At 37.0% G+C, this 15892-nt stretch overlaps 2 protein-coding genes and 1 long non-coding RNA gene across 5 annotated transcripts; all 3 read left to right on the top strand.

The window, feature by feature from the left end:
- Nucleotides 1–353: 353 nt before the first annotated feature.
- Nucleotides 354–4980, top strand: LOC140789301 (guanosine nucleotide diphosphate dissociation inhibitor At5g09550). Its single transcript, XM_073138958.1, has 13 exons — nucleotides 354–670; nucleotides 1057–1119; nucleotides 1249–1332; nucleotides 1705–1812; nucleotides 1900–2072; nucleotides 2256–2367; nucleotides 2653–2733; nucleotides 2819–2881; nucleotides 3085–3186; nucleotides 3316–3440; nucleotides 3959–4169; nucleotides 4246–4320; nucleotides 4707–4980. The coding sequence occupies exons 1-13, from the start codon at nucleotides 584–586 to the stop codon at nucleotides 4758–4760; spliced, it is 1338 nt and encodes a 445-aa protein (XP_072995059.1). The 5' UTR covers nucleotides 354–583; the 3' UTR covers nucleotides 4761–4980.
- A 787-nt stretch (nucleotides 4981–5767) lies between these two features.
- On the top strand, nucleotides 5768–8495 carry LOC140788028 (uncharacterized). Of its 2 annotated transcripts, none has more exons than XR_012108943.1 (2): nucleotides 5768–6016; nucleotides 6732–8495. It is a non-coding gene; the product is annotated as an uncharacterized lncRNA (long non-coding RNA). The 2 variants fall into 2 exon arrangements; XR_012108944.1 differs by having other exon boundaries at nucleotides 5783–6016; nucleotides 6710–8495.
- A 2002-nt stretch (nucleotides 8496–10497) lies between these two features.
- LOC140787960 (dof zinc finger protein DOF3.6-like) lies at nucleotides 10498–13679 on the top strand. Of its 2 annotated transcripts, XM_073137005.1 has the most exons (3): nucleotides 10498–11089; nucleotides 11284–12099; nucleotides 13300–13679. In XM_073137005.1, the coding sequence occupies exons 1-2, from the start codon at nucleotides 11036–11038 to the stop codon at nucleotides 12061–12063; spliced, it is 834 nt and encodes a 277-aa protein (XP_072993106.1). In that variant the 5' UTR covers nucleotides 10498–11035; the 3' UTR covers nucleotides 12064–12099; nucleotides 13300–13679. The 2 variants fall into 2 exon arrangements, with proteins under 2 accessions (XP_072993106.1, XP_072993105.1); XM_073137004.1 differs by lacking the exon at nucleotides 13300–13679 and having other exon boundaries at nucleotides 11284–12364.
- Nucleotides 13680–15892: the final 2213 nt, after the last annotated feature.

Raw genomic sequence — 15892 nt, 5'->3', positions numbered from 1 at the left:
TAAATAATATTAAATAAAATTAATTGAAAGTATTTATTATATGAACCGAGAGTGTCGGTCACTTTTCTAAATTGTATAGATAAATTAGTCATATTTTATTTCTCTCTCTTAGTTATCTATTTTTTTATAAAAGATAAAATTAATAATAATTGGTAGAAATTGGCACTCCTATTATTGAGAAAACCATTATAAGGATAGCAATAAAAAGATACTTAATTTTTAATTTTTTATCAATTAATCTAGTCATATATGTAAAATACCTTATATACCTTTAATTTATTAATAGATAAAAATTATTTTTAATAACTAATTGGTTAGCATAGAATGATCGCTCAAATTCCTGAAGCCATTCTGGCGGGAGACACGTGTGCTGACCGTTATAACGACCATTACCAGTGAACTCGCCTGAAGACTTGCTCCTGCTCTCCTCCTCCTCCTCCTCTTCCGTCTCTTTCGTCTTAGCTCTCCTATTTCCCTCTCCCTTCCTCTCCTTCTTCTTCTATTATTTCTCTCTATACCTCCTTATCTCCATTGCTCGACTTCTCTATCCACATTTGCATCTCTCTAGTTGATATCCGACATCATGGATGAAGAGTACGACGTCATCGTTCTCGGGACGGGACTCAAAGAATGCATCCTTAGCGGCCTCCTCTCCGTCGATGGCCTCAAGGTCTCCCCTCTCTCTCCCCTGTTAATCGTGATTGATTGTTTGAGCTATCTAGGAACAATTGTTTTATTTTAGGAACAAAATTGATTAAAACTTTGTCCTTTCTTTGCCCTAGTTACAGTACCGATATCTGAATAAAGCTGAAGTCGTTCATCTAATTATGATGTACTTTAGGTCAAGCTAATGAAAATCTTGTAATGAAATGTGTACCTCATTGGCTTTATATTATTCGTTAATACATAAATATGCATTTGTTTTGTTCAGCAACAGAGTTTCTTACTCTGCTGCATTTTACTGAAGATGATGACTTTGTCAATTTGTACAGAGAAACTTAATGCATAGTATACATAGACGTCGAGAGAAATTTAAATCCTTGGACTTTTATACAGGTTCTTCACATGGATAGGAATGATTACTACGGCGGAGAGTCGACATCACTCAATCTTGTTCAGGTGTTCTTGTGCTCATTATATTACCACTGTTCTTCCCACTGAATCACACCTTTTTCTTTGGCATTGTCTTATCGAGAAGATGAGTTAATACTAACTACGGAATTTAATTGTTTGTCTCGTGAATCATAGCTCTGGAAGCGCTTCAAGGGAAGTGATAAGCCTCCAGAAAATTTGGGTCCAAGCAAGGAGTACAATGTTGACATGATTCCTAAGGTACACATAATTACCACACAAATTGTTTCGTTATATTATGAACAAATAGAATTCTTCTCAAATTCAAGTTCCATGGAATGTTGACATGTTGATTTGATGCCATGCCTGAGGTTCCAAGCCGAGGACTAAATTTTGGGGGACAATGAGCTCATGTCAATTTACATATCTTTCCAAAAGATTAACATGCAAACATTTAAAAGTTTTGACAGATACTAAAGTTTGGAGCATGGAACACCATATGCTAGGTTGTTTTCATTGTTTGAGTGTATTTTTAATCCTTTCATCCTTTGGTTCATCTAAGGGTAATTTTCCACCTTCTATCTCCTTTCCCTTTTCTTTTTTCTTTGAAGCGATATCTAAATGCCTTCGCAGTTCATGATGGCTAATGGTGCTCTCGTGCGTGTCTTGATCCACACAAATGTTACTCAGTATCTAAATTTCAAAGCTGTCGACGGTAGCTTTGTTTACAACAAGGGAAAGGTATGTCCTGATGTTTTTCTTATTGTTTTCATCATTTTTGGTAATTTCTTAAGCACCATTACCTCATCATCTGGATGAAACATTCAGATATATAAAGTACCAGCCACAGATGTAGAAGCACTAAAATCCACTTTGATGGGGCTTTTTGAGAAACGTCGTGCCCGCAAGTTCTTCATTTACGTACAAGATTTTGAAGAAGATGATCCGAAGTCACATGAAGGGCTTGATCTCAACAAAGTCACAGCAAGAGAAGTCATCTCGTATGCATTCCTTCCTTCTCTTCGATTTAAATAGTTTCTTATCAACCAAATTCATGATACAGAAGGTTCAGCAAATACATAATATTTTGCCATGTATAGGTTGCTAAATTTTTCCAATGGAAAGTTGTTTCAGTTTGCATGTCTAAATTCATACTCCATAATGACAGTTTTGCTTTGATGTAGGAAATATGGGTTAGATGACAATACTGTCGATTTTATTGGTCACGCACTGGCACTTCACAGGGATGACAGCTATCTTGATAAGCCTGCAATGGATACCATAAAGCGAATGAAAGTAAGACACATATCGTGGTGCTTCTAAACAAAAAAATCTTGATACTTTCACCGAATAATTTGGAATGTGCATACTGCGTCAAAATCGATTTTTCTCACAGATTAACTTGCATTTTGTCTATCCATACTCTTGAAATCTTTATCAATATTTGTCTTCAATCAAACTGCCTGAGGGCAAGGATAACTTGTGGATAATATGTCGAATGCTTCATATGTCTCAAACTAAAGAGAAAAAGAAGGAAAAGAGAAGATAGGCTAAATATGTTCATTCGTCTGTGTTGGATAGCTTTATGCAGAATCTTTGGCACGCTTTCAAGGAGGATCTCCTTACATCTATCCTTTATATGGGTTGGCAGAACTTCCTCAGGTTGGTTTGCATGAATCATCACCGATCAATAATGAAACTACCAGTGCCTTGAGGCCCTTGACATATGAATTGCTCTGACATGCAGGGCTTTGCTCGTCTGAGTGCCGTTTATGGCGGCACGTACATGCTTAACAAACCACAATGCAAGGTAAGCTTCATTCTTCGTGAATTATAGAGATTTTGAAGAAGATCATGGATACACGAAGTTAATACAGACGTTTAACTTCTCCTGGGATCTTCACAAGTGACTAATTTATTGTTCAAGAACATCCACTTTGTTGAGTAGCTAACTTACATTCCTGAATTAATCATCTGGCAAGCATCCAATTAATAACTAAAATCTCATGACAGGTGGAGTTCAATGAAAATGGCAAGGCATATGGTGTGACATCTGAGGGGGAGACTGCTAGATGCAAGAAAGTAGTGTGTGATCCTTCATATTTACCTGCCAAGGTAAAAAAAAAAAAGAAGAAGAGAAACTATCCACACACACTTCATAGAGGAATTCCATGATTAAAACTCCAGTGAATAATTTTTTGGTGCACCTTTTTTTTTTTACCTCGAGATCGTTAATTGGAGCAGGTTAAGAAGGTTGGAAGGGTAGCGAGGGCCATATGTATAATGAGTCATCCAATTCCAGATACAAATGATTCGCACTCGGTGCAGATTATTCTTCCCCAGAAACAGCTGGGACGTAAATCAGACATGTAGGTTTGCTTATTTCAATTTGTTAAGTTATACAAGTAAAAGAAATAGTGCCAGTATAAATCTTTTCTTTAAAATTCTCAAACATATATGCTGATTCACTGTAGTATTTATTATCACTAGTCACCTAAGATTCCTAAAAGGAATAAGAGGAACCACAATCTATTTACTGGAGAAGTACATTTTCTAGTAATTCATAACCGAAATGATACAGACCTCTGAATGTGTTGGCAATATACTCAAGCTGCTAATCTCTCATTGTAACGGCAAATTGAGTTTTCTAGGATCTTCATGGAGTTTTTAGATATATAAGCATTAAGCAACTTATTTGTTGCTAACCTTCTTATAACTACGTTGTAAACGAACAATAAATTTGGATGGACCGCAACGTCTTCACATTTACTCTATCTTATGGAAAGTTATGATTAATGTACACAGTGAAGTAAAAAAAAATTATATATATTTTCAACTAGATTCTAACACAAGAATTAACGGAAAACTTGATTTCTTACAAGTGCAGGTATGTATTTTGTTGCTCGTATGCACATAATGTTGCGCCGAAAGGAAAATACATTGCTTTTGTTTCAACAGAAGCAGAGACTGACAAGCCTGAGGTAGAACTTAAGCCAGGAATTGATCTGCTTGGACCTGTAGATGAGATCCTGTTTGACATTTATGATAGATATGAACCCATCAACAATCCTAGCGAGGATAATTGCTACGTGTCTACTGTAAGTATGATAGATAAAAATTTCAATCAATTTAACCTGAAGTTGAATTTCTAATTGAATATACACTCATTTGCAGAGTTATGATGCAACTACTCATTTTGAATCTACAGTTGCAGACGTGCTCAGTATGTACAGTAAGATAACTGGGAAGGTAAACATTCATTTTCCTGTCTACTGATATCATTGTTTTCTCAATCTTATGGATATTTGAAAGAGAACAAGGAGGGCCAAAATCATAAATGGAATCGATAAGGGAGGTCGAAAGATTCCTTTTTTTTTTTTGTTTTAGAAAAGTATAACTGCAGTAAGATTAAAATCTAATATATAAACAATAGCTGATTGCCAATAGACAATACAAAGGTCTCTTGATCATTGACTACAATAGTATGCATTTCAGCTGTTATGATTTCTCGGAAAGCTATGATACTTAAAAGAAATCTTCACCTGTTGTCGTAAATTTATATGTTGAGACCTTAATCCATTACAATGTTCAGAAAATTTGCAGTAATTCTTCCTTCCTTCTATTCCATGCTGCAGGAGCTCAACTTGACAGTGGACCTCAGTGCTGCAAGTGCTGCTTCTGAAGAATGATATGCTTCGATTTCCTCCTCATTCTTTAGAATATTTAGAAAAGCTACATGAATGCTGCTTATCATTTAATTTCTGTGTTACTATTTCCCAGTTCTTTTGCCTGCCATGGCAAACAAAACTCTAAATTGGTGCAGCCATGGCAGAACTGTTGAAATTATATTGCTAGGAAACAAGCGATTTTGTGCTAAGCTTAATCATTAAAAATCACAAGTTAAATCAAGTCCCAGATGCTCTTGTGGAGGTTCTTTCTGCTTGATGGTTTCAGGCTATCATTGCTGACTTTTAATTTCGATTACTATCTTTATCAACTTGAGGGTTTAAAGTTAAAATACATCATATGGAACTCTAAAATGATATTGAGCTGTTTATTTTATACTGCAAGATACATGATAAAATACCATGGTGATAAAGATAATGAAAATAACTTCAGCAAGAAAGTGAGTAAAATTTCTACAAGAGTTTCACAATGGGCTTCAAAAAGGTTTTCTGCATTAATTTTGATCAATCATAATTAGACAATATCTGCACATAAGCAAAATTATGAGGCATTAATTTTACTCAACTACTTTTATAGTTCTATAATACTCACAAATTTTGATTAAACAGTTGCCTCATATTTATTTCTCAAAAACCAATTAACATATGCTTCTAAGAATTTTATCTATTATTCTCTTAAAGCATTAACAGAGCTCAAACCATCTTTTATTTCCCTGTGCTTCTATAAACTCATTTTTTCCAGGTAAATTTGCAAAAAGTTCCAAGCTTTTTCCGATTTGAAGTAGCAAGATATGAGGATAGATTTATTTTCTCATTATATTTATTTTCTTATTCTCATAATTCATAGAAGATAGTTGGTGTTATAATGTTGTATTTTAAAATTCAATCTTCTTTCACAAAATTTAAAAAAAAATCAACCGTCCGATCCACGATGCTCCTCATCTTTAGGAGACTCACGAATCACCAGCCGTCCAAGTTTATAAAACGATTCCAACCCAACTCACCGGAACATTCCAGAACACTAGAACTCTCTCTCTCTCTCTCTCTCTCGAACTCCAAGGAAGCAATGGCGGGGAAAGGCGAGGGTCCCGCGACTGAGATCGATATCGGCACCACCTACTCATGCGTCGGAGTATGGCAGCACGATCGCTTTGGGGACCATCGCCAACGAACATGGGAATCGCGCCACCCCTTCCTACGGAAAGGCATACTGGAGATGCCACCAGGAATCAGGTCGCCATGAAACAACTCCGTCTTTGGTGAGTTCTCCGCTCTATTTTTCGGATTAAAAGATACGGATTTGAGCTTGTATTACTTAGGTCTCTTGTTAATTCGATGTATGATAGATGTTTAGAGTAAGGAGATCCTTTTCAATCGTTCTGTATCTTAGATTCTGGATTTGTTCAACTTTGCCTACATTACGGCGTTTCTCTTTGGATGTGTGTTAGTAATCTTTATGAGATGTCTTCTATGATTCTTCGCGATTCTCGGTGCCAATCCGTATGATAGTATCTACATCGTGGAACAGATTTATGTGCTTGAGATAGTGTTGACCTTCTTTGAATATTTTAGTATCCACATTTTCTCAGAAAATAAAAGTACCCTTTTGTATCTGCCGCAGGAAAGACACTAATTCTTGCATGCTAGAATTATGCCTTTGCATATAGAAAGTAGCATTGCAATTGATACACTTGGATTTTAATTTACACAGTTGGTCCATAATATGAATTATTTGATTGAATCAATCCAGAGTAATTGTTAATTAGGGAGTGGTTTTTTGTTATTACTAAATAATCAATTTAGTATCACTTTTGTTTCTCTTCCTAAAGGAGTCTCTTTGTTTTTATTGATCATCCAAATACTCGATCTGTCTAGGTAAGTAGTTATTGTTCTTCATGCTGTTATTAAGTTAGTATATCCTGCCACTCTTGTTCTTGAACTTTACTTTGCAGATGCTAACCGTCTGATTGGCAGACGGTTTTCTGATGCTTCTGTCCAGGTGATATTAGCTTTGTCCCTTCAAGGTGATTCCTGGCCCTGGGGGCAAGCTAATGATAGTTGTCCAACACAAGGGTGAGGAGAAGTAATTTGCAGCTGAAGAAATTTCTTTTATGGTCCTAATGAAGATGCACTGGATTTCTGAAACTTACCTGGGATCTGCTGTCAAGAATGCAGTTATCAGAGCTGCATATTTCAATGATGCTGACAGGGAGGCAACCAAGGATGCTAGAGTTATTGCCGGTATCAATGATATGCATATAATCAATGAGCCGTCTGCTGCTGCTATTGCATATGGTCTTGATAAGAAAGCTGGCAGTGTTGGTGAGAAGAGTGTTCTTATCTTTGACCTCAGTGTATGGCACTATGATGCCTCTCTCCTCATGATCGAGGAAGGAATTTTTGAGGTCAAGGCGACAGCAGGTGACACTCACCTTGGTGGTGAAGACTTCCTGAAGACATCCTGCGAAAGGGCCAAGAGGACACTCTCTTCCACAGCCCAAACTACAACTGAAATAGATTCCCTGTATGAGGGCATTTTGATTTCTACTCCACCATCACCAGAGCAAGGTTTGAGTGTCTGAGGGATGCCAAGATAGACAAGAGCAGCGTTCATTATGTGGTATTTGTTGGTGGTTCCACCATGATTCCCAATGTGCAACTGTAACTGCAGGACTTCTTCAACTGGAAGGAGTTGTGCAAGAGTATCAACCCTGACAAAGCTGTTGCCTGTGGTGCTTCTGTTCAGGCTTCAATCTTGAGTGGGGTGGGCAATGAGAAGGTGCAGGACCTTCTTCTCTTGGATGGGACTCCTTTATCCCAGACTAGCGACTGCTGCATGAGTCATGACTGTCTTAATCCCAAGGAACACCACAATTCCTTCCAAGGAGCACGTCTTTCTCTGCCTACTCCGACAACCAGCCTGGTGTGTTGATTCAAGTGCATGAGGGTGAGAGGAGCAGGACCAGGGATTACAATCTCCTTGGCAAATTTGAGCCTTCCGGCATCCCTCCTGCTCCAAGGGATGTTCCTCAGATCACTGTCTGCTTTGACATTGATGCAAATGGTATCTTGAACATCTCCGCTGAGGACAAACTACTGGCTAGAAGAACAAAAGTACTATCACCAATGACAAGGGCAAGTTTGAGCAAGGAGTAGATAAAGAAGATGGTCCAGGAAGCTGACAAGTAGTCCAAGGATAAGGAGCACAAGGTGAATGTTGAGATGAAGAATGCCCTAGAGAATTATTCTTACAACATGAGCATTACTAGTAAGGATGACAAGATCTCATCCAAGCTAGACGCTGCTGAAAAGAAGAATATTGATGATGTGATTGAGCAAGCAATCTAGTGGTTGGATGGCAACCAACTAACAGTGGGAGATGAGTTTGAAGGCAAGGTGAAGTAATTGGAGAGCATATGCAATCCCATCATTGCCAAAATGTACCAGAGTGCGGGTGCCGACATCTGCGGTGAAATGGATGATGGTCCATCTGCAGGCAGTAGCTATGCTGGCCCCAAGATTGAGGAGATTGATTAAGCAAGTGTTTCCGTTAGCAAGGATATATTATTGTCTCCAGGTGCTTAATAACTCCTATTTTTGGATATTATGCATGCGATAGATACCTTGACTTCTTTTGTATGGATGGTTCTTTGTTATAGGCAATGTACTATGATGGACGACCCTATTATTCTTATTCATGCTAATGAATTAGAAGCAAGGTTACCATTGCAACGATTATTTTGTTTGCAGAACTTCATCCTGAATTGAGATTCATTGGTGCAATTTTATGAGAAATTGCAACTTAAACTGTTCTCTGCTCCCCAGTAACAGATGAGTGTCTTCTGCTTGCATGTGATATATTTTGTTAATAGATGTTGAATTATTAAAGATGTGCTCTTGATGGCTTTGATGATTAGGATGGCAAATGTAGGCGATAAATCTTGCTGTCATTTCCCATCGACTCGAACTTCTTATATGAAGAAGTAAAGCAACCTTGCAAACGTTTATCTTCTTTATTGTATCACAATAAGTAGTGAATATTCTCGTGGCAATATCTTGTAAACAAATTAGCATTCCTTTTCCTGGAAAGACCCTGGAAAGGAAAGGGAATACTCATTTGACCAACCTGCCTACATATTCCTTGAAGTGCTTTGCTTTGCAGGTCCTAACTACCCAAATGCTTTAGGAATTCAGCTATGGTGATGGGGATGGTGACTCATTTGACGCAGACGTCCACAATTTGATGTAGCTTTCAATGAGCACTTCGAAATTAGGAGTTATAGTTAATTCTAAGTATCTAACTACCACGGCAAATATTTGAGAATAATATTATAAACATCTTACATTTTACTTTTGTTATTTTTTTACTGAATATTTATTATTTGACCTATACATTTTGCTTTTAATGCCTTAAAATATCCTCAGTTAACTTTTAGCTAACAACAACTAATGGAATAAAAAATGTTTTTACTTTTAAGGGTTTTATTACATAATTTTCACTAAAAACTTTCAAAATGTCACAATTGCCATTATATTCTTTAAAATATAATAGTAAACACTGAAAACTTTTGAGTCTTTTAGAATTATCGTTGTCGATAGTTATTAACATATTCGTAACAGATGATTATTAAAATTAAATAGATTTTTTTCTTGAAGTTTAGAGTATAAAAATATCTATTAACAATTTTTTCCTTGTATAAATAAATATATTTATCCTTGTATTATCATATTGGGTAAAATATTGGATAGCTTTTGCACAATTTTAAATAATTTATATAAGGGAAAGATGTTCTTTTTTGAATTTAAGTTCAGTTTTAATTATAATTAATTAGATTAACTAACAAAATATTAATATTTTTAAAATACACAATCATTTCGATGACAATTATGATATCTTGAAGAATGCATTGGTAATTATGATATTTTTGAAAGTTTTTTAATGGAAATTATTTAAAAATCCCTACTTTTAGAAATAAAAATTTAAAATACCTAAAACACCTGTCAGTTAATCTTAAAATTTCACTCCCCTTATACTTTACCTTAAACTTTAAACAACTTGCTCAAGAATATCAAAATTGTTTTACATATATAGTTAATTTAACCCATCTATACATAGCTGTCTATTAAGAAAATTAACATCATAATGTTTCTGAGGTACTAAAAGCCAAATATTAACTTATAACAAACCAAAAGTTTGAAGTTGGATTTTATGTTTGTACTAAGTATTCTAAATTTTATGATGATCTCTTAGTTATATAATTCAGAACAAGCTGTAAAGTTATCCTATCATAAATATATGGAGGCATGAATTCCTAATACAAAATAAAGGCATATACATATATATTTAGGTCATGAAGTATCTACTTATGTCCCAAATAATATAAAAAGTTAAAAACAAAGCTATTATAGCTCAATAAGTGTAGCTCAGTGGTCAGGTCTTATCATCTTACGACGAAAGTTATGAGTTTATTCCTCACGTAGAAATTAGGATTGATATATAGTTATTTATTCATCCGAGTAGTTCATCATTTTTTGGAATGGTTAGCTAAATTATTCAATTTATATATCAAACTAATTAGCACATTTGTCTAGCTTATAACTTTCGACCTCCATATCAATAAAAAAATGAAATTTTTTTGAAAGAAGACATGGACAGTGAAAAGAGCTAGAAAGAAGTTAATGGATCACACACACAGGTTTCACACAGTCCATTTCATGCAAAACAAATCATTCACAGAAAAAGAAAAAGATCACACACTTGAACCAGACAGACAGAGAGAGAGCGAGACTAGACTATTCCACACCACTAAAACACGAGTAGGACCAATCTTTCCCTTTCTTTCTTTATGTACATATATATGAGGATATATGTCTAGGCTTCTTCACATGAGGTAGATCATGCTCAATTAGGGTTTCCATGGCCTCTCTTCCCTTTTTCTCCTTGCAACTTTTGCCATGCATGACCAGCTAGCCACTAACCCTCTCCCTCAATTACACTGCTCTCTCCTCACTCAACTCTCTCTCTCTCTCTCTCTCTCTCTCTGCAACAACAGCACTTTGAGAACCCTTAGAGGCTAAGGAATTGCGCAACTCTTCAACCCAACCCTACCATTAAAATACCAAAAAGACATAAAGTGAGCAAATGAAATAAACCCTATCTTCTTTACCTCTTCATCCATCTACCTTTCTTTCCTTCTCTCATAGCAGCTGATCAAGAATAGTCAGATAAGCTCACCAAGAAGAAGAAGAAGAAGAAGAAGAAGAGGAAAGTGCCTGCCATGGTTTTTTCCTCAGTTCCAGCTTATTTTGATCCACCAAACAGCTGGAACCAGGTAAGTTTCTTCTTCTTCTTCATCATCAAAAAGTTTTAAATAACTCAAAAAGAGAAAATATTCTCACACTTTACTTTCTCTTGTTTTTGTTTTTACTTTTCCTATCCATTCTTGAATATTTATATATATACCATACTATTTGTTTTAGTACTGATCTCGGCCTCTATTTTGTGATGGATTGATACTATATATAGCAACAAGCGGTACATGATCATCCCCCAGGTGCTAGTAGCGGCGGCGGAGAAGCCGCCAGGCCGGGCTCGATGTCGGACCGGGCCCGGCTCACGAAGATCGTCCCCCAGCCGGCGGCGGCTGAGCCGGCCCTCAAGTGCCCGCGGTGCGAGTCGACAAACACCAAGTTCTGCTACTTTAACAACTACTCCCTCTCCCAGCCCCGCCACTTCTGCAAGACCTGCCGCCGCTACTGGACCCGCGGCGGCTCCCTCCGCAACGTCCCCGTCGGCGGCGGCTGCCGCCGCAACGGCAAGCGCACCAAGTCCGCCTCCGGAGCCTCCTCAAAACCAGCCGCTCGCCAGCCTGGCACGTCGACAGCTGGCGGCAGCGGGGGCGGCGCGAATCTAGTACTCCCTACCCATCATCAATTGCCCCTCATGAACTCCTTGCACCCTTTGAATGATTACAGCAGCAGTGCTTCTAATCTTCACCTAGGCTTTCCCGGGCTCGAGCACGGCGGGGGTAGCTCTGGCGGCGCCGGGCTCGAGCACTGGAGTAGGGCGGCGCAACAAATGAATAATTTCCCTTTTCTAGGAAGGATGGAGCCGCCGCCGGTGGCCTTACCGGTGCCCGGACTAGTCATGCACGCGGCAGCGAAGGAGGAGGACAACTTGGAGCAGATGAGTTTACCTGGCAATGATCAGTACATGTACTACTGGGGAGGTGGACATGGAAGTGGGTGGACTACACCTGATCAGATCCCCGGATTCAACTCCTTATCATCTGGGAATTTCCTGTGAATCAATTTGAGAAGTACTTTAGTCACTACTACAATGGTAAGGTTAATTAAAATTAGCAATCTTTTGTTTTCGATATAAATTAAGATGGTAAGTAATCAATTAGCTTCTTCTTGCATGCATGTTCTTGAGATTGGTTTTGTTTAATCATCATGTGTATTTCTTTCCTTTCTAGTTAATTAGTTGACACCCACCTCTGACTACAAGGAGATAGTTGTTGTTGTTATATATCGCAACGAACAAGCTAGCTATAGTATGATGATGAATGTATCTTAATGATAATGAGACTTTTGTTAGATCTCCATTAATTGCTTTCTAGAACAATGGCAATGATGACAATGGAACATTACAGTTATTTGTACTCATGAATGGGTTTCAAAGTAGTACTGTTCTGAGTGTAGGGTTGTTTCCTAGGTTATCTTCCCCACGCACTGATTCCCACTGGAAACTTTCTTCTTGGTTTGTGATCAATGTTCGTTCCTACGTTGGAGGCTGGGAAACATTCATACCGATATAAGCCATAAAAGTAACAATATATATACATATATATATGTATATATATTTCCTTAGTCATTGTTGTACTAAAAAAAAGAAGTTATCCTTTCACTTGTATCGAGGCTATCTTTAGACTTCCAAAGTTTATATTCTGCCATTGACTGTTGAATGATAGCTTCAAGTTGGGTCGCTTTGATAAGATCTATATGATCAAGTGATCATGACTGTCTTCTTTCAGTATATGGATAAATTAAATAGCGCTTAGGTATCGTAGTTCAGTAATCGAATTTTATCATACTATAATAAAGGTTATGGGTTCGATTTATCTATAGATATAGATATTTGATGGATTTTTTAGTATTATATATGCATAATTATATGGTTTGAAATAGGACTTGTTTTTAAAAAAGAGTTAATTCAGTTGTCTAATTTATATATCAAAGAATGTTATATTTTTGTTGTCTAACTTATAATTAGTCTACAAGCTCATAATCTATTAAAAATAAATAATACTTATTATATTAAAATTTATTCATTAAGTAGCAAAACATTTTCTACTCTCTAGAGAAAGAGGATTAAATTGCTTCTTATCTTCTTATTTCTCACCTCACTAGACGAGGTAAAACTTTATTTTTTTTTCCTTTTTATGGCGCAGAAACAGCGAAAATATATATACATATATAACATGCGCAATACTTATCTCGACTTCGTGTGACACGATTCTTGAATATTTCACAAATGCAGTGACCCAAGAACAAACTCAAAAGAGCACAGGATGTGAGAGACAAAGAGACAATTACTTTATATGGGCAGATGCTGTTTAGATTTGGTTTGATTTATGCCTCAATCAAATGTAACCTTTTTGTTTATCTTTCCTAAGTGTTCTCTTAGACTCAAGGATTCAAATATTCATTTTGACTATCTGACGACTAGAGAGATCAATTGGTAGTAGCTAGTCTGGTATATAGAGATGCTTGGCTTATATTGAAGCGGCCATGAATTCCAACGGGTGGAATTTATTCCATAACGAAGATTCAACGATCTAGGTTTTAAGGTTTTAAGATCTATAAGTTTAGTCGAGATTCTCTCTCTCTCTTTATATAGAAAGATTTCACAAGTTTTTATTTTTTCTTGTCAAATTAAAGAAAGAAAAAAGAGAACCATAGCATTCATGTATCCTTAAAGAGATTTCAGGGATTCGATGTGGGTCGATACATTCGTAATGATCTGCATGTCTGGTCTGATAAATTTGATTGCATTCGAAATAAAATGCAGAGAGATAATAGAACATGCGATTGATGTATTTACACGTATTTGAACTTATATTGTACCAAGTCAGCCCAAGGAATCCCGGGTCCACCTGAGAGAGAGAGAGATTAAAGCCATATATTCATAGTAGGAGACATGCATTGGAAGTAGCAAAGATAAAAAAAAAAAAGGGCAGAAGGGAACAGGGAGAAGGAGAAGGAGAGGAGGTGAAATCTCCAGAAAATCCTTGCAGGGAATCTGGTTTCTCGTCTGCTTTCGCCAAGTCCAATGCAAAGTCTTCCGCTGGAGAGGGAATAAAGCAAACCAACCCCCCGTATGCATCATACTAAGAGCATTGGAAAAACAAATATAGAGAGAAGAGAAGAAGAGAAAGATAGATAGATAGATAGATAGATAGATGGAGATCTTGCAGTAGAGCAGATGACACGAAGGTGTACTGGATGGGAGATAGTTGCAGTAGAGCAGATGACATGAACGAGTACTGGATGGTACTTCCAAATCTGACTGCATGAAGTTCGTGGCAGCCTGACAAAATTGGATCAAATTAGTAGAAAATATATTTGGCAAAAGTTTTGAGGGTTTAATGAAACAAAAAAAAGTTTTAAGGTGAGATCTAGAGAGAGAGAGAAGCTAGAGAAGGGGGAGGCAGGCAGCTTTAACTTTTAGAATGGGTCCTAATAGAAGAGAGATTGAGTGTGGTATAGTTGGGTCCTCCTCCAACTCATAGTAGTAGCAGCTGAAACAAAAGAAAGGAAAAGCTAAAGGAAGGGACTGCAGATTCCATACTTGGCTCACGTTGCCTCACATGATCATCTCAATCATGCCCATTATCCTCTGTCATCATCCATTTACTCCTTAGATTCCAAGTTGATGTGCCATGCACACCTTCATAATTAATCTGACATGCATCTCTATGCTTAACTCTCTCTCTCTCTCTCTCTCTCTCTCTCTCTCTTTTTTAATACAAAAGTAGCTCTAGCAAACACTCATACTGCTGCTAGGCTAATTAATACCAATGCTATGTAGCTAATTTTAGGTCCAAAGGCAATTCTTCCTACAATTAATTGGAGTCCACAAGCCAAAAATGAGAATTATATAAAAAGAAAAGACACAAGATTTATGTGAAATTTTTTTGTCAAGATAACCACGAATCCATCAACTAAGCAAATACAAAATCCATGCATGCACTCACTCTCAAAACTCCCCTTCAAAACCAAATGCTGCAGTACCTTTCCTTCTTGTTCCCTCTTTTATAATTTTCTTTCAATGTCACAACTAATGTTTCAAACCAAACCATTAGTAATAAAAGGATTGGCAAAGAAGTACTAATCAATCACATATTTCCAGGTATCCCCAGACGTAGTACACCACAAGACAACAGCTGAAGGGATTCCATGAAGCTGTCCTTCCAAACTATCAGAGCGGTAAATCTTTCTTGTCCTGCTTCTGATCAAACTTATGTTCTCCAGCAACTTCTGGACTCTTACTCTTGTCTCTTGGGGAGCAAAAATTCCATGTTGTGAAGATATGTACTTGTTATCCAGGTACAACAGCATCCTTCGTACATATATTTGCACCAATTTAGTACAAACAGTTCAACTCTACACGTGCAGAAATGGCGAAAAAAACAAGAATTTAAAGAAGACAGAAAGAAGTTATTACCAGTATTAACATATGCCTTAGATACGAATTTATGTTTAATCTACTATCTCTCTTATGAATTCAGAGGAGTTAAAAACTAGAGATTAGTCCTTTTCTTTTTTGTTCGTTTGAGATTTTTTTTTAATTTTTTCTTCACTTTGAGTCCTTCTAGAATCTTATCAGGCTTTTTAAGTATTGGATGGGATTAAGGCTTGGATGCTGTCCTCTACCTGTCCCTATTGATTTGGATTGTGGAATCTTTGGTGTCTGATTGATTGCAAAGTGGTTTCCACATTGATTTGGTCTTTGATGAGGCCCTTTTAACAGAGATGCCAACGTGGGAGCTTTCATGGCTTCAATTTTGTCAGTGATGGGTTGTTGTTATTTGCGTCATGAATCACTAATTGCAGCAAATATTTCACCTTTT

This window comes from Typha latifolia, chromosome 5, assembly GCF_019914945.1.
Source record: "Typha latifolia isolate L0001 chromosome 5, TyphaL0001v2, whole genome shotgun sequence".
Taxonomy (NCBI): Eukaryota; Viridiplantae; Streptophyta; class Magnoliopsida; order Poales; family Typhaceae; genus Typha; species Typha latifolia.
The sequence above is the reverse complement of the archived record's forward strand: the minus strand, read 5'-3'. Positions and strand labels throughout refer to the sequence as shown.

Bases quoted from the DNA above. Each gene is read 5' to 3' on its own strand.
- LOC140789301 (XM_073138958.1), top strand. From the start codon at position 584: ATGGATGAAGAGTACGACGTCATCGTTCTCGGGACGGGACTCAAAGAA. The intron at 671-1,056 runs GTCTCCCCTCTC...ACTTTTATACAG, and splicing joins TCTCCGTCGATGGCCTCAAG to GTTCTTCACATGGATAGGAA. The intron at 3,441-3,958 runs GTAGGTTTGCTT...TTACAAGTGCAG, and splicing joins CTGGGACGTAAATCAGACAT to GTATGTATTTTGTTGCTCGT.
- LOC140787960 (XM_073137005.1), top strand. From the start codon at position 11,036: ATGGTTTTTTCCTCAGTTCCAGCTTATTTTGATCCACCAAACAGCTGG. The intron at 11,090-11,283 runs GTAAGTTTCTTC...TACTATATATAG, and splicing joins CACCAAACAGCTGGAACCAG to CAACAAGCGGTACATGATCA.